The sequence below is a fragment of the Schistocerca cancellata genome, chromosome 2 (genome assembly GCF_023864275.1).
Source record: "Schistocerca cancellata isolate TAMUIC-IGC-003103 chromosome 2, iqSchCanc2.1, whole genome shotgun sequence".
Classification (NCBI taxonomy): domain Eukaryota; kingdom Metazoa; phylum Arthropoda; class Insecta; order Orthoptera; family Acrididae; genus Schistocerca; species Schistocerca cancellata.
In genome coordinates this window covers 857,615,050-857,637,180 of record NC_064627.1, presented here as the reverse complement: position 1 = coordinate 857,637,180, position 22,131 = coordinate 857,615,050, and the positions used below count along the sequence as shown (strand labels likewise).

Below are 22,131 nucleotides of genomic sequence, written 5' to 3'. Positions count from 1 at the left end.
TTCGTACAAACCACTTTCCGCCCTACTTCCAGAATAGAAGTTAATCGGCTGCTAGAAGGGGGCTGTACAACTGGCCCTTACAAGTGGAGCGATCTGGCCAAAAATTTTCTGACAAAATTTCATTTTCTTGGATACACCGAGAAGATAATATGTAATCTTTCTTACCTGTTATTCTTGTTAGTCGTTTATTTCCACTCTGGTAGTCTGACTCTATGGATTCCGCTAGTAATTATAGCACAGCTGATCATTCCAAGCCCAATGAACCACATAATCAGACAGCGGTTGGCGTTCACTCGTTCGGCTTTACTCTGCTCAGCTCGTATAACCCGGTCCCCTTTTGCTTGCAGGAAAGTTTATTTCTAGATGCGACGACGATTCCCCTGACGGACATCACGTACACTAGGCACGCATTCAAAAATTAACTTATGATTCATTCAGAAATCAACTTACAGAGTGCGTTCAAAAACCAAGAGGGATGCGTTTCAAAATCATGAGTAATCGGTAGACCAACGTGCGCTGGATGCTAGGCTCTTTGTGAAACATGATTTTTTTCTTCTCAAGAATATGAATTTGGCGCCCCCTCCACCCCCGTAATTGTCATTCGGGTCAGATACATCGGTTTGCCCCGCCACTCAACTGCGCATGCGCATGAGCCCGCTCGTAACTCCTATAACGAATCTAGTTAAACCGTTGTGACGTCACTCTCATCGGAGACATTTTGTTGTTATAAAGCATTGCATAGTCTTCCTAACACCTTTGACACATTTTGTTGTTGGCAAACGTTTGTATGAGCACTGTGTTTTGTTGTTGTATATGGCACATTTCCTTTGCAATTTATGTTTTATTTTCATATTTTTTTCTCGTTCACGTTTTATTGTTGTAGTATTATTCTGCAGTAGCGGGATAGAGTAATATCCTTTGTTAGAGCATCGATTCTTACCAGTCAATATTGCAAAAATTTAACTGAAACCTAAAATAATGAAAAATTCCCGGAATTCTAAAAAATTCCCGGGTTTTTCCCGGTTTTCTCCCGGATGAAAAAATTCCCGGGTTTTTCCCGGATCTCCCGGGTCGTATACACCTTGTGGATACAATCTGAGTTGTGAAGCAAGTGGTTTCACTGTCACAAATGTAGTAGGGACCCTGTAACGAAGCAGGGTTGCCCACTGCTATCCCGCTTTTGGTTTTACACTCCTTCAGTAACTTAGTTAAGCAATGAGCTCTACTCAGATTCTGACTACAGATTCTGTGGCCTTCAGCCTCATAGTACAGAATTCAGAAATAGTTTAAATAAAATTCCCCTAGTAAAATCTATTATTTCAGTACATTCTAATGTCTATTCTGAAAGTAATGAGCTAATTAGTTTTATTGGAAATGCATCCTATTAAAAGTTATGAACGATGACGTATATTTTGCAATACATATTAATAGATCAAATTCAGCTGCTATAAGACTGCATCCAAAAGAAAGCCCAAATTTTACCGATTCCAGCAAAGTGTTTAAATTAACCTAAAGTCTATTAGTTAAATAGATATTAAGACTTGAAATCTGTAGCCTGTATGACTTTCAGTGCCAATTATGACCAAACTACTAAATAATTCCGAGACCTGTTTTGATACTTTTGCTACCTTTATTTTTCTACATAAAATGACTCCAGTCTCAACTTTGTAAGTGCATTAATTAAGAATTAAGTAAATTTGAATAAGTAAAAATTATTGTTCAAGAGGGCTGCCATTGTTATAAGTCGCATAAGTTAGTTCCGCGTATTTAAATTGATACAGCTCACTCATGTTATTTAAGTAATAAAACCCAATAGTTAACTTCAAAACCAATTAGAAAGGAGCATTTTAACCCTGGGAAATTATAAACTATAATATATTAACAGAAATAGTCAAATATTCAAGCACTCGTCTATATAAGGTCCGAGCTGGTGCAGTTCTCAGTTAGTTCTCGGTCAGATTCTCATGGAGCAAAAGTGCGACAAGTTGGTTAATTTTTCCGGTCGGTACCAAAAAACTGTAATTGTGAATATTGTTAAAGAGTGGAAGTTTTTGACCTACCTAATGTGGCGATTAAGTGTAAGAGGCCTGGTCACATGAATATTGTGTGTGTGAGTGATAACAAATAAATCACACTGTGGTTGTCATAAATGTTCAACAATGAATACGGTCTTGACTTTTGATTTTGGAAAACTTAATCTAGGATTCTGACTTCTTAATCTCAGTGTGATTTAGGTGAGATGGACGCAGCTACCGGGAAGACAATATTGAATAAGCAAAGCAAGGTAGGTCGGCAACACAGCGCACTATCTACTGGGTGAGGAAATGTTTCAACACATCCGGTTGTGACGTGAACTTTAAGTGGCACTAATACAGCTTGGCTCGTTACAACCCTAGTGAGGCCCTCTGTTGGAGCTTCAGGACATGTAGTAGGAATCCACCAACAGTGGAGCAGGAAGTAAGACTATGTTCCCCTCAGGGAACTTTAGAGGAAGCTAGACAAGGACTAGAGTGGCTACGGAGCGACAGAGTGGAGAAGTGGGAATTTGCAATTGGCAGTAACACCATTAGAAAGAGAATGTCTCCAACAGTTTTATTTTGAATCTTAAAAATAGGTTTAGCCAGCTGTCAGAATCATATGGAGAAAAGCATCCAGCATTTGTAGGAGCAGGTGAGATGCAGTGGACACCCAATGTTGATATGAAGTCAAAGTTACGAACATTAAGAAGAAGAGGATTCTGCTGCAAGGTAGCAGTCATGCACACAATGTAGGCCTACAGTTGAAAGAGATATCAGGTAAGGAGTAGCAAATCACCAGCATTTCTAAACCAACTGCTGGGCTCAATAAGGTAACAGACAACTTCATACTTTTCTTGGGGACTGGGCTCCTGAAATAGGCAATGACTTGGACGGGATTGCTACTCAAACTCTGACCACTGGAATTCACTATGCACAGTTCTCCCAGAGTTACAGTCAACACCACCTTGACAGTGTTGTGAGTCAAGTTAATATAGGACTTGAGACAGTACTCATGACTACTGACAAGGCACACATTTCTGCGGTGCCAGTTGTGGGCATCACAAGGTCTTGGCTACACTAGAAATGGCCTACGACCAGATTGGGAAGAGATCATTGCTGAAGAATAGTGAAGTGACACAATAGTAACTGGTATCCCTGATTGAAGAACATTATCTTAACGCAGGAACTTATTTCAATATATATGTGGTATGTAGGTCAGAATCTCATTTCATCCAGATATTAGGAGAATTAGAGGTAATGGAAATGAGTTTTTAACATGTCTTCATGCTGACATAACTTATTTCTCGAAGCACTATTTACATACTGGAGAAATAGTGAGGCTTCCTTCGGTGGGGTGCATCTTATCTAATTCCTAGGTGAAGAGTTGGCTGAAGGAGGGAGGATTGGTCATTTGTATTTAACATTATGTTTCATTCAAGAGAGATGACATTTCAAAATGTTTTAAAGTTTAAATATTTGAAAGTTGTGCAGGAGAGTTTGAGATTTCAAGTGGAAAATCTTTCATTATAGGCCTCTATACGTCTCCCAGTTCAAACTGAATTGTTTTCCTCTCCAGATATGATGTACTAGGTATGGTCCTTAAGAAAGAAATTAATTTTGTAGGAGGATTTCAGTGTAAACTATCTGATTAATGTTCCAGAGAAAAGAATGTTAATGGATTTGCTTGAATCTTACAACTAGTACAGACACTGTACTTGCCAACTAAAGACCAAGGAAAGAGCTTCCAAGGCAGAGTCGTAACCCAAAGTAGTAAACAAAAGATTTAGAGATACGAGTCCACTTGCAAAAAGCATGTCTTGAAGGGCTAACTTGGGAGGAAGTCTTCATTACAGACAACTTTAATAACAAATCCAACACATTTCTTCAAACATTTCTCACTTACTTTGACACCTTGTCACCATTAAAAAAATGCAGGCTGGTGCAGTAGTGATAAGCAACTGAATTTGGTATCTAAAGGCATTCAAATATCATGTAACAGGAAATAAGAGCTGTATCATAATATGAAAGACAGACCTAGTCCAACTTGCAGAATTTCACTACAGACAATTTCGCATAGTGCCGATGAATGTAATCAGACAGGCTAAAAAATACATTACACCAAGGTATTAGAAAGATTTCTGGACAAAATCAAAACTTTTTGGTAAACCGTGAAAGAGGTACCAGGGCAGAATATGGGGGCTCAACACATTACACTACTCTTGTGTGAGAATGAAACTGTTAAGTGTCCCACCAGAGCTGTGCAATATATTTAATAACCACTACCCAACAATATACAGCAAACTATATCAAAATTTCACTGGTACAGATAAATATGCAGAATTCTTGAAAGCCGGTGATCTGAGACAACTATGTCACATGTAGCTACAGGAAACAAGCAAAGGTGAAATGGAATCACTTATTATATCAGTAAAGAGTAAAGATTTTCATGGGTATGATGAAATTTCAAATAGGATTTTGAAGATCAGGCACGACATGTTAGTTCTGTATCCATGTCACTGGTACAATGTGTCTTTCAGGGGTGGTTAGTTTCCTGAAAGATTGAAATACTTGTCCATAAAACCGCATCATAAAAAGGAGGAAAAAAACAACAATTGCCGGTCAATTTCTTTCTACCAGTCTTTTCAAAAATTTTTGAGGAAATAATGTATGAGAGTAGTGGTACACTTCAGTACACTTAATTTGCTGTCAAACTTTCAATCTAGTTTCAGGAATGAACTTTCCACAGGAAACGATAGTTTCAGGACAGGAGGTACTTTCTTTGATTTAACAAAAGCATTTGATTGTGCAGATCACGAAATACTTTGCATAAGCTGGAACATTTCGGCATTAGCAAAAAATATAAAGTGGTTCACTTTACATCTGGAAAGTAGGAAACTGAAGGTTGTCCCTCACTGTCAACACCGAGCAAAGCAGTGCAGTGGATAGCGCACTGGACTCACAATCAGGAGGATAGCAGTTCCAATCCCTGTCTGGTATCTAGATTTAGGTTTTCCATGATTTTCCTAAATCACTTTAGCCAAATCCCACAATGGTTCATTTGAAAAGGACATGGCAGATTTCCTTCCCCATCCTTCTGTAACCCAAGCTTGTTCTCTGTCTTCAATGACATCAATGTCAATGAGACATTAAACTCTTATCTTTCTTATATTGTTCCATTGTCAACAAACAGGGAAGAGATTTGTATGACTGGGGCCACGTAATGTATAAGAGGGAGGAGGGGGCGCCATACCATTCCTTTCTTAGTCCATTGTTTTTTCTTGGTATGTATATATCGATGATCTGCCAATAAACTTGCACATCCAACTCAAAAAAATTTTCTCTTTAAGGTGACAGGACAAATCGAAGGAACCAGTTTGTTGAGAGTTTCAGGAGCATTGTGCAATAATGGACACACAGGGAAAATGAATACAGTAGAAGACTACTGGGTGGCTTTAAGAGAGGAAAAAAGAGAAGACAGCAGAGGATCATGTAGGTAAACATACAAAAACTAGTGAGATTCCCTGAGTAATTGAATTACACTGACAAACAGAGAAAATACAAAAATGCAGCAAATGAAGCAGGCATTAGGGAACACAGGTATCTAAAAAATTAGACTGACAAAATGCAAAATGGCTAGAGGCCAAATGCAAGAAGCACACACAACTAGGAGAAAGACACATGAAAATCATGGAGTCCTTTTGAGAAAAAGGAGCAACTGTACATATATCAAGAGCACAGATGGCAAGACAGTACTAAACAAAGAATGCAAAGTTCAAAGATGGGGAAGGAATGTATAGACAATCTATATAAGTGAAACAAATTTTAGGACAGAGAAGAGTAAGTAAGTGAAGTAGAGATGGGAGATATGATATAGCGAAGAAGAATTTGACAGAGCACTGAAGAACCTAAGCAGAAACAAGTAGAGTAGAGTAGATGTCTGGTCTTCTGGGCTCGAAATTCTTTTAAGTGGCTGGTCCTTGAAGTGTTCAGTTTTAAATGCTCTGTGATTTAAGAAATTCATCCCACTTTCTCACACGTAACATAATTCCTCTTGAATAAAAAGAAATTTATTTTTAAAGTAACAATTTTTGAACCACTGTTCGCAATACCATCTGGAGACTGTTAGAAACAGGTTTGATTTAGCAGTTGCCAGAGAGCGCCAGAAAACAGGCACTATTGCGCGTGCGCAGCTGTAATGGTGTAGGAAGCCAGCATGTTCGATGTATAAGGCACTAAGATAGCTTACATTACGCTATAAAAGAAACAGGAGATCAGAGGATACTCCAAGAGCAACAGAATTTCGTAAACCATATTAAAATGCACCATACTAAAATGCAAAATTCAGCTTGAGGTGCACATTGGTTTTTTCCAGATTCACAATGAAGTAGGTCCCATCTGATATTGAGCATTTCAGAGGTTTTTGGATGTAAATTTTCTTGGAGTGCCAGTACTGTTTGATCTCATTTTTGGTTCTTTATTATGGCATAATGTCATACATGGTAGAAGATGAAAACGTGCACTTCAAATTCAGCGAACACTTGGAACTAGCCAATACTGTGGAATGAAACACTTTGTTTTAAATAAAATGATTGCCTCAGCAGAAAGGTTAATAAAGCTAAATTTCTTTAACAAACTTGCAAAAATAAGTTCATTGCTCTGCAAGACTTTTAATGCTTGATTGCTAATACCTTGGAAATAAAATAAAATCAGAAAACAAACTAATAATATATTTTTGCCCTCCATAATTATGTGAATGTATTTTAATTCACTTGATAGATCCTGGACACAGAAATCCGTTTTGTTTTCATTTGACATGGGAGCTGTAAACGAAGAGAAGCAGCATGCGCGAATCTGGCAGCTTGGGCGTGCGAGAAAAATTTTTCTTGTTTGCGTCTGGTTGCTTGCTGCTATTGCTGATACAGCCAACAGCCACACTTCAAGTAGCAAGAAGCAGGAGAAGGTACTGCTCATACACGAGTCAACTGTGCATGCGCATGATCCTGCTGGCAACTGGTCAAACGATCCCGATATAAACAGTTGTGATGTCACACCCACAGATAGCAGTTTATTGTTACGAAGTATTACATAGTCTTCACCCTACGGCCTTTGACATACTTTTGCTGTTTTGTTGTTTTAAATGGTGCATTTTCTTTACCACTAAAGTTTTATTTTTTGTCCCTCTTGTTTACATTTTATTGCTGCAGTATCATTCTCCAGTAGCAGGATGCAGTAACACTCTTTGCTAGAGAATCAATTCTTACCAGTCAAAATTACAAAAATTTCACTGAAAGCTAAAACAATGAAAAATTCCTGGAATTCCGAATAATTCCCGGGTTTTTCCCGGTTTTCTCCCGGATGAAAAAATTCACGGGTTTTTCCCGGATTTCCCGAGTCATATACACCCTGTTAATGAATAGTAGCAATTAGACGGAAAAATGGTGGTATGAAAAAAAAAAAAGTTTTATTTAACAGTACTATTGGCGTTCTGTATCAGTTTGTAGTTTCCACGAAAATAAATGAGAACCTTTGGTTTTGAAATGGCTCTCATTCACCCACATATAATTTGCTGGAAGAAATGACAGCTGAAGATTACTAAAATATCACAACAATGGGAGACCTGACTTAGGACTGCTGTGTAGCAGGAGTGCCCACAACATACAAATTATATTCTGTTTTTCTTCCACAGACCCAAAAAATGAGATGATTCTCATGGGTATGGAACATGATTTTGTTTTCTTCTAAATTAATAGGCAATGTATTTCACTTGAAATACATTTGAAAGAAGCTGAAATTGGTGAGAATCATATTCAATTTGCACAATTTATTGTATCAACAAGGCATACTGCTCACACTGTTATTATTTGTTAGAATTGTCATAGCTGACATGACCACTGCAACAAAATTTATTAACTACATATACACAAACTATCATCAAGAACAGAAAGTTATTGCTCTGTGTGGTGACGTACCTGACAATGGCAACATTAGGATACAGACCAGCACATACAATGGCCTTGATAAGACTGCGGTTATTGGAGTGAATATTGGCTCTCCCATCCTTTGGATCAGCCGTCGCAAGAAAATTCATCTCGTACAAATGCTCTGCAAACTGCTTCTTCATATTCCTTTCAAACATAAAATTGTTCTGTCAATCACAAGCATCAGACACTAGAAAATACATTAAATATGCAGAAATATAAGGAAGATTCAAAATTAAAAATATACACACATTGGTACATCTTGTTCTTGAACATCTATCTGTAGTATCTTAGTGTTTAACATTAGAAGCAAATGAGAAGAACACAGTTGCACACAAACTGCTAATCTCAGAGTGAGTGGAACAAGAGAACATATTACTTAGGGAGTGTGTATGTAGTTATCAGATCTTTTCTATATCTCACACCATCTTCTTCGGTGTTGACATGAATCTGATTTCTAGCTCCATACCAAGTGCACAATAAGCAGTGCATCTGTCATCTGCCATATCTTTCACAGCCGTATGATAAATGTATCTTTCCAATGCTGAATCAATCTACAGGCAATCTCAACAGTAGCTAATCAGACCTACTGCACTTCAATCATTATGAGAGCCCCTGTAAGAATATTCACATCATGCACCAGCTGACATGTAACTACTTGTAATGAGAAATATCGCAAGAGCACTAGTCATGGTGAAGGTTTTCATAAATATAAAATCAGTGTTCAAAAAAACATTGCCTTAAGAGCACATCGGTGGCTGGCTGACAAAACTCAACATGCTGAAACAGTTCATACAAAAATATTTATTGACTGCTGTGCTGCTCTTCTACAGAATTCTGCTGGAAGCATTACAAAGAACTCTTCAAGCCTTAATAAGTTATAGTTTACTGGGAAAATAAGTGTTACTCAAAGTTCAAAACACCACACATCAATTACATACTGAGCATCAATCTTTACTACCAACAATACTGTATCAACTCCAATCAACTCTAATGCCAACTCTTCACAATGACAATAACTCAATCTTAAATTATAACTGTATATAGAGATTAAGTTGGAGTGTACTTATACCAACACTTCAAAAATTATTTCATCATGGTTAAGTCATATCATTCATGTTAACATAATTTATCTAATAACATGATGTTTGTAACACACATATCCTTGTATCTCTTAGAAGTAAGTATGCATTTTTAAATATTATTTTAATGTAGTCTTGCTCTTTTAGAGTGGAATTTGAACAGTGTTCATTATTACAGTTTTATATAAACAATTAAATTTTAAACTAACTTCAAATTATTGGTTATTAGATAAGTTGAACCATATTCTTTTAATCAAGAACTTAGTATTTTAAATAACTATAGGCCAATGTTCAGATAAAAGTTTATTAGCAGGGACAAAACTTTTAAAGGATGTGGTACTATGAAATTTCAAATACAAAGTTCTTCTGCAAAATAAAATTTCCTCGCAAAATTATGCAATAGGAATCATAAACTATAGGAATCACAAATTATTGTCTGAATAACGAGAATTTAGAAAAAAAAAAACCTTTTGAAGTTATTCTGATTTTGTCAACAAGCAAATGGGAAAACGTAAATTATTATTATTATTATTATTATCATTATTATTATTGTACCCTATGAATGATGCTCCACATTTCTATTTCTTATATCGTTCAAACAATCCTGGATGGAAGGATGACAATATTACGGAAAGGGTACATTTTTACTCGCCATATAGCGGAGATGCTGAGTCACAGACAGGCACAACAAAATGACTGTTAACAAGTAAGATTTCAGCCAAAGACCTCCTTCTGAATTAGACAACACAGACATTCACACAAACGCAACTCACACATATGTGACCACTGTCTCTGGCTGCTGAGGCCAAGAGTCTGGCCTTGGGCAGCCAGAAGCAGTGGTTTGTGTGTGTGTGTGTGTGTGTGTGTGTGTGTGTGTGTGTGTGTGTGTAATTCAGAAGAAGGCATTTTGGCTGAAAGTTTATTTGTTAACTGTCTTTTTGTTGTGCCTATTTGTGACTCAACACCTCTTTCATGTTGTTCACCTATTTATGATGGCACGATAACCACTGAAATTGAATGGACACAGACAAAGGGTTTGTGCCAGTAAATACAGTGTGCACCTATGCGGGATATCATAAAATCTGAATTATCAATTTTAGAACATTAAGTTATGTACATCGTCTTCATTGATGGTGCCCTGGTCATATACTATTAAATGAATGCAGCGTTTTGCCAGTGAAGTTTTTATCTGTTTAAACTTTTCCTATGTCTCATAACAAGTTTCACCTTTTTAGGCCATTATCCAATGATTAGCTTTATAGAAAAGCACAGCACATTACTGCTATGAAATGGAAACACAATGGTGTGAAAGTAAATTAATGTGTTCAACAGAATGCTGTACTCCCAACTGGAAGATGGGAAACTGCATCCTGGGAACCTTGGCTGAAATATTCATTAATTATGTTCCGAGGAATTTAAACAGACAGCTGACAAAATCATTTAATTCAAATGTTACGTTAATGACATTAGTCCTACTGAATGGTACAGAGGGAGACACTGGTAATGTGCAGTAACGACTACATAATACGCATGATAACATCAAATTCACCAATGAAGTAGAAGTAAATAACTGTATTAACTTCTTGGATATTACAATAAAGAAAAATGCACAAATTTGGATTTTTTTGGAAACCAACAACTACAGACAATTAATCAGTAATGGGTTGTGCCATTCAGTAATCCATAAAAAAAGGCAAACTTTCATGCAATGATATGAAGAATGATGAATCTTCAGCTTGCTGAACACAAGCTTAACAAAGAAATTTAGCCAAAGCCATTGATTCTGAACAAAAAAATGATTAATCAAATGTACTAACTACAATTTAAAAAGGAAGCCAAAAAAGATATTACTCTAGAGAGACAAATGACTACACAGAATTCTAATTCCGTAGTCCCCCATATCATGGTAACATTTCAAACAAAATAGCCAAAGCTTTAAACTATGAAAATCAAAATTGTATTTCACACTGAAAATGATATAAAACGTATTATAAGACACAGTGCCCATGGAATGAAATGATTAAATAAATCAGGAATAAATAAAATTGGATGTGATGATTGTAAAGTGATATATATACTGAGTTGACAAAAGTCAAGGGACAGCGATATGCACATATACAGATGGCAGTGTACCATGCATACAAGGTATACATTGGCAGTGCATTAGCAAAGCTGTTATTTATACTCAGGTGATTCATGTGAGAAGGTTTGCAACAACAGGAATTAACAGACTTTGAGCATGGAATGGTAGTTGGCGCTAGATGCATGGGACATTCCATTTCAGAAATTGTTAGGGAATTCTATATTCCAATAGCCATAGTCAAGAGTGTGACGAGAATACCACATTTCAGGTGTAGCCTCTCACCAAGGAAAAGGCAGTGGCTGACAGCCATCACTTGGAGTGGTTTTCTTGTTGGTTTATGGTTTTATGTAGCTGCTGGCTCACTGCTTGTAGTTGAAGCTGTCAGAACACTTCATGAGATCTGTCGCCTGATGTAACATTTACTGTATTTACATTTTTCTTTTAATCTGGTTGCCATAATTGATTCTCTTGAAGTAGAGCTCCTGCTAACCAGTGCCTCTGAAATCCCATGTACAGCCAAGGAAAGGATGTACAGCCGAGGATAGGCTCGACTTCTTCCTGTTCTGCAGCTGTTACTGGAGCAAAAGAAGATAACTTCTACTCACATCACAAAAAAGCATATGCACTACCTTCCTTTACAAGCAAATATTTCCTTGAATGGGTATACAAATCATTGGTGTGACTTGTGAACTGGAGTAGAACACAGCTTTACATATGATACATGCCTCGAAGGCTCAATATGTCAACCCAGATTACAATATACAGGGTGTATCAAAAACAATCATCCTATTTTTAAAAAAATCATAACTGTTATGTTATTTGAGATATGTGCGTGAACAACATACTGTTGGAAAGAGAAAACTCTTGGGTTTTGCATGGTTCTCACTAAGTATCACTGGCATCTGGAAGTGCAGGAATTTTTAAATCAAAGGATTACTGAATGATGGACCAGTCGTACTGGGCCACATGGTTCAGCCTTAGGGTTTTTTTTATATATATAAAGAAAGATGATGAGACTTACCAAACAAAAGCACTGGCAGGTCGATAGACACACAAACAAACACACACATAAAAAAAAAAACCTTCTGTTTATGTGCCTCCATTACCAACAACAATGAATGAGCCGAGACATCGCATAACAGCAGCTGTGGAAGCTGTAACTCAAGACATGCTCACTGCATGTGTGAGAATAACTGGAATACAGCATTGACATATGCCATGCATCTAAGGAGGGCACATTGAACGCCTATGAAAAGATACGAAAAAAAAAAAAAAAAAAACTTTTTGAATTTCCCGTTCATCAAGAAACACATTTCATTGTATATGTTTAATAGTTTCAGAAATATATATGTGCCAAATCAGATGATTCTTTTTGATGGACCCTGTATTTCATTTTTTAACAATATAATGTAATTGGATAGATAAAAAAATCTACTCAGCAAGCAGTGGCAGAACATGCATATAAAAGGAGGCTAAAATTATGCAAGCTTTCAGAGCCAATGGCTCCTTCCTCCGGCATAAGGGCTGAAGGGGAAGGAAGAGGGGTGAAGGAAAAGGACTGGAGAGGTCTAGGAAAAGGGGTAGATTTCGGAAAAGTCATTCAGAACCGCGGTTCAGGGGAAACGTTCCAGATGGGATAGAGGGAAACTGATTGTTGGGAACTGCACTGGACGAGATTTGGAAAACTGAGAGCTTAAAGGTGGAAGACAGGGTAATATGCAAGACAGAGATTAGTGCTAAAACACTGTGCATGAGTTAATAACAATGATAAGGTACATGCACCATCCATAAAAGAGGTGGTAGGGGGACAGTGAAAAATAGACAGGTAAAAAACTAAAAGAGGTAGGAAACTAAAATGGAATGAAAAAAGGAATAGTTACTTTAAAGAAATGCTGAGACGGAAGAAATTATCGTAAATTAAGGCCAGGTGGGTGTCGAGAACCAAGGACAAGTTGTAGTGCTAGTTCCCACCTGTGCAGCTCTGAGAAACTGCTGTCAGGGGGGAGAATCCAGATGGCACATATGGTGAATCAGGCACTGATGTCACGACTGTCATGTTGTAGATCATGCTCTGCAACACAATACTATGTGCTTCATGTCCGTTCACCCTAACTGCTACCTTGTTGGTAGCCATACTAATGTAGAAGACCAAACAGTGTTTACATAATGGCTGGTACACTGTGTGTCATTTCACAGATGTTCCTCCCTTTGATAGTATATGTTTTGCAAGCTACAGGGCTAGTACAGGTGGTGATGAGAGGGTGCATAAGCAAAATCTTAAAGGTCACAGGGGCAGAAGCTGTAGGTTAGAGAAATGGGTGCAGGAGTACTACAGGGTCTGACCAGTTTAAGAGAAGCCTAAAGGATTTATTGGTGGCCAACTCCTTCTACTCCATTGATGAATTTCTCAGTACGACCAATGTGTGTGTGTGTGTGTGTGTGTGTGTGTGTGTGTGTGTGTGTGTGTGTGTGTAAGTACAGTCTAACTTCCGCACCATTTCAGTGCAGTAATGTGTTCATTGTAAATAAGTATTATAGTAGTTCTATTACATGTTTATTACCTTATAAACAAAAATAAACTTTTTTTATTTTAAATTCAGTGCATTAGTGTTTGTAAAATGATTCTTTCATATAGTAGTCATTAAAAGAAAATGACGATCATTCCACTTGGGACCTGTGTAAGGTAATTAGCTTATTTGTTTCAGTTGTAAATATTTGTCATGTATTATTTTCTGACATGTTCTACATCCTGGAGGACCTCCTCACTATGTAAATCTAATCCAATCCAAACACCAAATTTTCAGCCAGTTTCAATGGAGGTGCAACTACTTAGGACATACTTGTACATGGAACAGGTATGTTACATGCCAGAATATAAGTACTTTGTTTGTAAGCAGATTTAATGTGAACAGAAGAAAGGATTTAGATATTCCAAAACTTTTGACAAGTCAGCCTCACCATGAGTCCATATAGCAAAGATGTCATCAATGTATCTAAATGCATTCCAAGCAAACCATGAAAATGTCAGCATAGGAAGGAGCCATCTAGTTCCTGCAGCCACACCTCTGACCTGTTTGTACATCTTCCCCTCAAAGATAAAGTAGTTGTTCATAAGTATAAAGCTGATTAAGATGAGCAGGAAGGATGCTTAGGTTTAGAATCAGGTAACTGAGGTAATGTTCAGCAGCATTCAGACCATGTAACATAGGGAATGCTGATATAGAGGAAGGTAGCATCAATAGTGACGAGCAAGGTGTCTGGTGGCAGTAGGAGGGGTACAGATTTCAAATGATATAGGTGATATGATAGCTGGTGTCTTTAATATAGGACATGGGTCCTTGTACCATAGGTTGCAGGTGTTGATCAACTAAGGTACATGTATGTTCAGTGGGTGCTTTGAAACCAGTAACTGTGGGATGGGCAGGGTAATTGTGTTTGTGTATCTTAAGAAGAAGCCAAAAGATGGGAGTGCATTGTCTGCGTGGGGTAAGAGGTTCTATGGATTGACGTGTCAGTCCTTGTGAGGGGCCTGACACCACTTTTTCAGAACAATGCAGATGAGAAATAGCATTACATGTCCTTGGGTCTCACAGCCCACCTGACCTTAATTCATGTTAATTTCTTCGTCTCAGCATTTTTTCTCTAATTATTCCCTTTTAAGTTTCTATGCCTTATATTTTGTGACCTGTACATTTTTCCACACTCCCACAAGCCTCAATTAACTCTTGCACGATGTTTTGTCAGTAATGTCTGTTTTGCTTATTACCCAATTTCCACCTACAAGCTCTCAGGTTTTCAAAACTCATCCAGTTCAGCGTCCAACAATCAGTCTTTCTATCCCATCTCATTTGATAAGTCTGCCCTGACCAGGAGTTCTGGGCGAGAGTTTTCTGGAACTCTCACCATTTCCTAAACCTCACCAGTCCTTTCCATTCATCCCTCTTCCTTCTCCTTCAACCCTTCTGCCAGATAAAGCCCTGGCTCCAAAAGCTTCACACACACACACACACACACACACACACACACACACACACACACAGGTACATGTACTGTCCAGTCACATTAATATGACCAGCTGCTGAAAGTTTGAATAGCCAACTTTCGTAGTGCAGACTGCAAGATGTGCAGGAAGAGGTTCTGGACAGTACCAACAGATATGCAGAGCCATGCACACTCCAGTGCTGTGGCCAGCTGTGCTAGGTTTGAGGAATCATAGGGCATACAGCTCGATCGAGGAGGTCCCACAAATTCTTGACTGGGTTTAAATCTGGGAAGTCTGATGGCTAGGGGAGTACGGTAAAGTCATCCTGGTCTTAGAACCATGCACATACACTGCGTTCCATTGTACCGCATGTAGATGCCATTGCGGTGAGACGAAACGAACTGCATGTGGGGGTCTAAACAGCCCCCAAGAATAGATGCATACTTGTGTAAATCCATTGTGCCTTTTACTAGAATGATGAGATCACCAAGAGAATACTACGAAATCATTCCCCAGACCTTAACACTCTCTCCTCTGGCCTTGACCCTCCTTACAATTGTAGCATGGTGTTTGCTTTCAGACGTTTCACATTGTACGTGCCAATGGCCATTTATCTGATGGAGCATAGAAAGTGAATCATCTGAGAAGGCCACCATCACCACTCAGTGGATCTCCAGTTGTGGTAATGGCATGCAAATTCTAGCCTTCAATGTCGATAAAGGGCAGTTTGCAGGGATGCACGAACCAGGCGACTGCTGTGGAGGCCCATACACAACTATGTTGGCTCAATGGTCACTGGACAGACACTGTTGGTAGTCCCTTCATTTATCTGGGCGGTCAGTTGCTCAATAGTTGCACATCTATTCACCAGTGCACAGCTCCCCAATCGTCGTTCACTCCTATCATCTATGACCTATGGTGCACCACATTTGCCTCGGCACCTGCTTTGAACAGCTCCATTTTGCCAGGCATGGTATATTTTTACCATGGTGGCACACAATAAAAACTTAGCCATTTCAGAGATGCTTCCACCCTTGGCGCAAAAGCCAATGATCAAGCCCCCTTTTGGATGTCAGGTAAATCAATCCATTTCTGCATTACGACAATGACTGCACTGTTATCTGCATCTCTTCAATATGCTTTATATACCCTTCACTGTTAGCACTGCCACCTGCCGTCTGTGACTGGACTGTGTATGTGTATGTGTAATTTGAAATTATTAGACTGCTCTCACTTTTATTATTTCATAAATGTTTTATCTTTGCACATTTCTCACCTTATGTGCACAAACTGACTGCCAAAACTACAAGAACAGTTACATTTGTACACTAAAATGATTAAAAAGACAAAATTTGAAATTTGCTGCTTTTTTATACTTACAACTTCTTTCTTAGGTAACTATCCTTCGGTTAATTTACTTTTGCACTATCGTGTTCCCATTTTTTTAAGGGTAATACCATACAGTAAGCTTTCTATACAACTGATCACTGAATAATGGCTTAAAAAGCCAAAACTAGTAGTGAAATGAAGAACAAGTTTAAAGAAATAACAGTCTAAGTAAAAAAAATGCCACATCCATCAAAAGTTGAGTGATTTTTTTTTTTTGTTTCTTCCCAGATACATGTCTGTGGCATTAGTACACAATGAAATCCTCCTGCCATAGTACTGTAGTACATTACTAGAGGAGCTGAAACTCATGTGGTATAGTCAACTAATTGGTTGGAGTATCACGCAGAATGTATTTTCTTCACATGAAGGAGAAAGACACTCCAAAAACCCACAGAAAGTTGTTGGAAGCATTTGGCCATAAAGCACCAGCATATGACACTGTATTCAAACGAGTATAAATGTTGATGAACAAAGTGGCCCTCATCCTCCTGGCATTGTACCAATGACTTCTTCCTTTTCCCCCTCACATGAAGAAACCATTGCATGACAAGCATTTCCAAAATGACAACAAAGTGATTTTTTTTAGATGGAACACTTCACAAACGATCAAAATGCAGACTTCTACATCCAAGGTCACCAACAAATCATCCATTGTTGTTGCAAAACGAACACTGAATGGCAGGCCACAGTGATCACAAAGGTTCGCACCATCAAGATCAAAGGCGAACTCCTTGGGATTACATACTGTGCAAGATGTTCAGCTAAGTATCCACTCTTTAATAGTGCATGTAGAATCATATTGGTGTAATGGGGTGATGAGTACAGATGGAATGTAATGGCATGCAACCAAATGGGTAACAGTCTGTCACGGAGCCTGTCATGAAACTGGAAAATGGATGATACTGTCTCTTAAGTCTCACCTCACTCAGGTTTCTGAACTTTACTACTTTTCCTAAGCCTAACCAGTCGTTTTCCTTCACCCTTCTACTTTCCACTACAACCCTTCTGCCAGAAGGAGCCACTGGATTCAAAAGACTGCATAAGTAACATCTTTTGTATGTGTGTTCTCCTGGTGCTGCTTGGTGAGAGACTTTTTATCTATCCAATTAAATTACACCTGTAAATTGTATCGAGCATCTTTGTTGTAACATGTGTGCCTTGTCCTCCCTAGAATATCAGTCGTTTTTCTTACGCAGTGCATGCACTGCATGGTCATATTGCTGCAGACTTATTCGAAATCTACTCATAATTGCTTTTTTTTACTATGCTGCAGATCATCTTCCATGAATGTAATTGTGTTTAGTACCCACTCCTCGGACAACGATTGCCATTTACAACATTTCACTGGAGATGGGATTTTTGGCTCCTCGTCTGACAACGATGATGAACAACACAGTTTGACGCCTGTTTCAATAGCACATTCACTTGTTAAACATGTATTTTCATCATTGTTCTCTTCATGTACATTGTCCACACAGCCAAGTATGTACAACACCACACATTCCACTGACTCATCTTGCAGAAATGCTAATATTTCATCTGCTACTTCTTTCACACTCTGCAAAATTTCTTAGTCACAAAATGTCAACTTCAGCAACTGCTTTAGTAGATATAATGCAATGTTTGTTTTGTATCAACACTACTAGCACTGTAGCGAGTTACTCATCGACTCAGCAGGTCAACCACGCCCCACAGCCTCATGCTGTACTCACCATTGGATACCTCCAGCCCTGCCCCCTGTTGCCATTAGCAGCCAATATTGTGGCTGCATTGTAGACAAAAAATGGGGGTTCGAGCACAGTGAACATCATTGGCCTTTTGTAAGCTCACACTCAAGGGGTTTCATGCAAAACTTTCAATATTGTCCATTGCTAGAATTTCATTGCTTGCATTCTTCCAATTTTTTCCTGGTGTGTCTCAGCTTACCTTGAAACCTCACAGATGTAACGTACAGTTAGTCTTGGTTTATCGAACAGGCGCTTCTCTCTTACCACATGAAGGAACCCTTTACTGTGTACGCTCATTTGTGATTATATGTTTGAGTCTGCCTCCTCTTTTTCCATGAAGGTTGGATTTTATGCTATTTTAATTTGACTGAAGACAATTTTAAATAACAACATGGTTAATAGTTAATTTTGTAGAAGTACAGTAACAATACCATTTGCTGTGAGTTATAAGTTATAATTATAACGGAAAAGGTGCTGGACACACTGACAGTTAATGAGCAAAATTATGACAAAAAACAAAGAAAAATGTAGGATAATATTAGAGAATACTGTCCACTTACTTTAGTAAAGTGAGAGTGTTCCACGAGAGGAAATAACGGTGGCAAAAGCCAGAACGCCCCGAACCTGAGGCTTCCCATCTCCGTACTGCCTCTGCCAATACTATGTGGTCACTGCAGCTTCCTGCAGCAAGCTCACGTTTTACAGCATCCACTTGACTCTCTTTTCCCTACAACATCAAATGACCACCAGCCATGTCATAACCAAGAAGTAACAATTTGTTCAGATATGACTAGGGACTATGACTGGTCACGTAAGTTGAAATGCATGGAAAGCAAATGGCAAGCTTCAATGCATTGTTAAGATAAATGTTACAATACTGCTCTACCGCACGGGTGTCCAGTATTTTGGCTCAAGGAGTATACCCTGGCGTGAGTGCACGCCCCCCTCCCCCCTACCCCACACTACATTGTCTGAGCAGGAGAGGGAAAAACTGTGAATGCACTGATGGTAGTACAGTCATACTGCATATGATGGTTTTATATTTAAGATTTCGCAACAACATACAGGGTATGGCCAAACTTTCAGGAAACATTCCTCACACACAAATAAAGAGAAGATGTTATGTGGACATGTGTCCGGAAACACTTAATTTCCATGTCAGAGCTCATTTTAGTTTCGTCAGTATGTACTGTACTTCCTCGATTCACCGCCAGTTGGCCCAATTGAAGGAAGGTAATGTTGACTTCGGTGCTTATGTTGACATGCGACTCATTGCTCTACAGTACTAGCATCAAGCACATCAGTACGTAGCATCAACAGGTTAGTGTTCATCACGAACGTGGTTTTGCAGTCAGTGCAATGTTTACAAATGCGGAGTTGGCAGATGCCCATTTGATGTATGGATTAGCACGGGGCAATAGCCGTGGCGCGGTACGTTTGTATTGAGACAGATTTCCAGAAAAAAGGTGTCCTGACAGGAAGACGTTCGAAGCAATTGATTGGCGTCTTAGGGAGCACAGAACATTCCAGCCTATGACTCGCGAATGGGGAAGACCTAGAACAATGAGGACACCTGCAATGGACGAAGCAATTCTTCATGCAGTTGATGATAACCCTAATGTCAGCGTCAAACAAGTTGCTGCTGTACAAGGTAACGTTGACCACGTCACTGTATGGAGAGTGCTACGGGAGAACCAGTTGTTTCCTTACCATGTACAGCGTGTGCAGGCACTATCAGCAGCTGATTGACCTCCACGGGTACACTTCTGCGAATGGTTCATCCAACAATGTGTCAATCCTCATTTCAGTGCAAATGCTCTCTTTACGGATGAGGCGTCATTCCAACGTGATCAAATTGTAAATTTTCACAATCAACATGTGTGGGCTGACGAGAATCCGCACGCAGTTGTGCATCACGTCATCAACACAGATTTTCTGTGAACGTGTGGGCAGGCATTGTTGGTGATGTCTTAATTGGGCCCCATGTTCTTCCACCTATGCTCAATGGAGCACGTTATCATGATTTCATACGGGATATTCTACCTGTGCTGCTAGAACATGTGCCTTTACAAGTACGACACAACATGTGGTTCATGCATGATGGAGCTCCTGCACATTTCAGTAGAAGTGTTCGTACGCTTCTCAACAACAGATTCAGTGACTGATGAATTGTTAGAGGCGGACCAATTTCATGGCCTCCACGCTCTCCTGCCCTCAACCCTCTTGACTTTCATTTATGGGGGCATTTGAAAACTCTTGTCTACACAACCCCGGTACCAAATGTAGAGACTCTTCGTGCTGGTATTGTGGACGGCTGTGATACAATACGCTATTCTCCAGGGCTGCATCAGCGCATCAGGGATTCCATGCGACGGAGGGTGGATGCATGTATCCTCGCTAACGGACGACATTTTGAACATTTCCTGTAACAAAGTGTTTGAAGTCACGCTGGTACGTTCTGTTGCTGTGTGTTTCCATTCCATGATTAATGTCATTTGAAGAGAAGTAATAAAATGAGCTCTAACATGGAAAGTAAGCGTTTCTGGACACATGTCCACATAACATATTTTCTTTCTTTGTGTGTGAGGAATGTTTCCTGAAAGTTTGGCCGTACCTTTTTGTAACACCCTGTATATCACAAAACAAAGCAAATTTTCATTGTTATTAAATTATTTTTGGTGTGCTGAAGAAATAATTTTTGTCTGGTGCAAGTTGTTGGCAAATGCACAGATGCAGACGATTTCACTGATTTTCACACTAAAGTAGCCACCTACTCATGACTGACTTACTTTTGCAATCTTTCACACTAATATGATGATCGAAATATTGCAGCACTTTTGTGAATTCATTATGGAAATGTGGAAACTCTGCCTGTGGCAAGCAATGTCATTAAAATGGGAATTCCTTTGCAGGTTAATCAGTTATATCTGCACATGCACAGGGATGCTTCCAACTGAAATGGCAAATTGTCTCAACAACAGATGTAAGATTGACAGTGTCCTCAAAACATTTAGGTAACTATCATTTAATTCTTTCAATGCCACAATGAATTCTTCAAACTTGGTGTTTTCTGTGATGGGAGCGAGCTTAGGGTACTGGACTGTGTTTGTCGAAATGTAGTTCTTCCATAACGTAATTTTCTTTTTAAATGCATCCCCCATCAGCTCAGAAAGAAGTTGTTCCTCACCTCGCAGTGCCTTACTGCAGGCTGTGTGCACTCAAATCCACTTAAAATGTGAGGTCTGCAATCAATTCTAGATATTCTAATTCTCATTCCTGTACGCCTTTTTCCTACATAAATTTAACAGCGGTGAGTTTTAAATTGAATAATTTATTGATCCAGGCCTTTCCCTTGGCTTAACCCATGTACTTTGCGCTAATATTCAGCGTAAACTGCTTCTTGATGTGCTGAACACTGAGGTCCATCTGTCGATCACTGTAATTCATTGTTCTTTCATGGTCAACTAAATATTAAAAAAAGAATTCTTTCTGCATGGTACTGTAATATCGTTTCCTGGCAAATTTGCAGTACCCATTGCTTAAGGGGGGGGGGGGGGGGGGGGCAATTGATGAAAAACACACACTATTTCAAAAATGAACCAAATCCACAGTTTTGGAGATACGGCAATGAAATTTTGTGCCAAGCTTTACACGAAAGTAACACATTTACATATAAACTCCTCTGAATGTATATATTTAACTTTTTTTGAATGAAATTTGAAGTTTTATTTTCAAAAAATAATGTATGTTCCTTTTTCTCAGAAGGTATTCAAGAGATTTCTACAAAAATTTCTCTGCTTCATCTCTTTATATGTTTCTCTCATGAGGTTTGTGGAATAGGTCAAATGGGAGAATTTTCATAATTTTTTAAT

General features: G+C 38.8%; 1 protein-coding gene across 1 annotated transcript in view; it reads right to left on the bottom strand.

Annotated features, from left to right (window-relative positions):
- The window catches only part of LOC126162792 (ATP-dependent DNA/RNA helicase DHX36-like), a 254,109-nt gene that overhangs the window by 42,939 nt on the left and 189,039 nt on the right, over window positions 1-22,131 (bottom strand). Inside the window, exons 15-16 of the mRNA XM_049919511.1 lie at window positions 18,820-18,986; window positions 7,988-8,143 (exon numbers count right to left, since the gene is read on the bottom strand). Coding sequence (XP_049775468.1) covers window positions 7,988-8,143; window positions 18,820-18,986 — 323 coding nt within the window. The remainder of the gene's footprint in view (window positions 1-7,987; window positions 8,144-18,819; window positions 18,987-22,131) is intronic.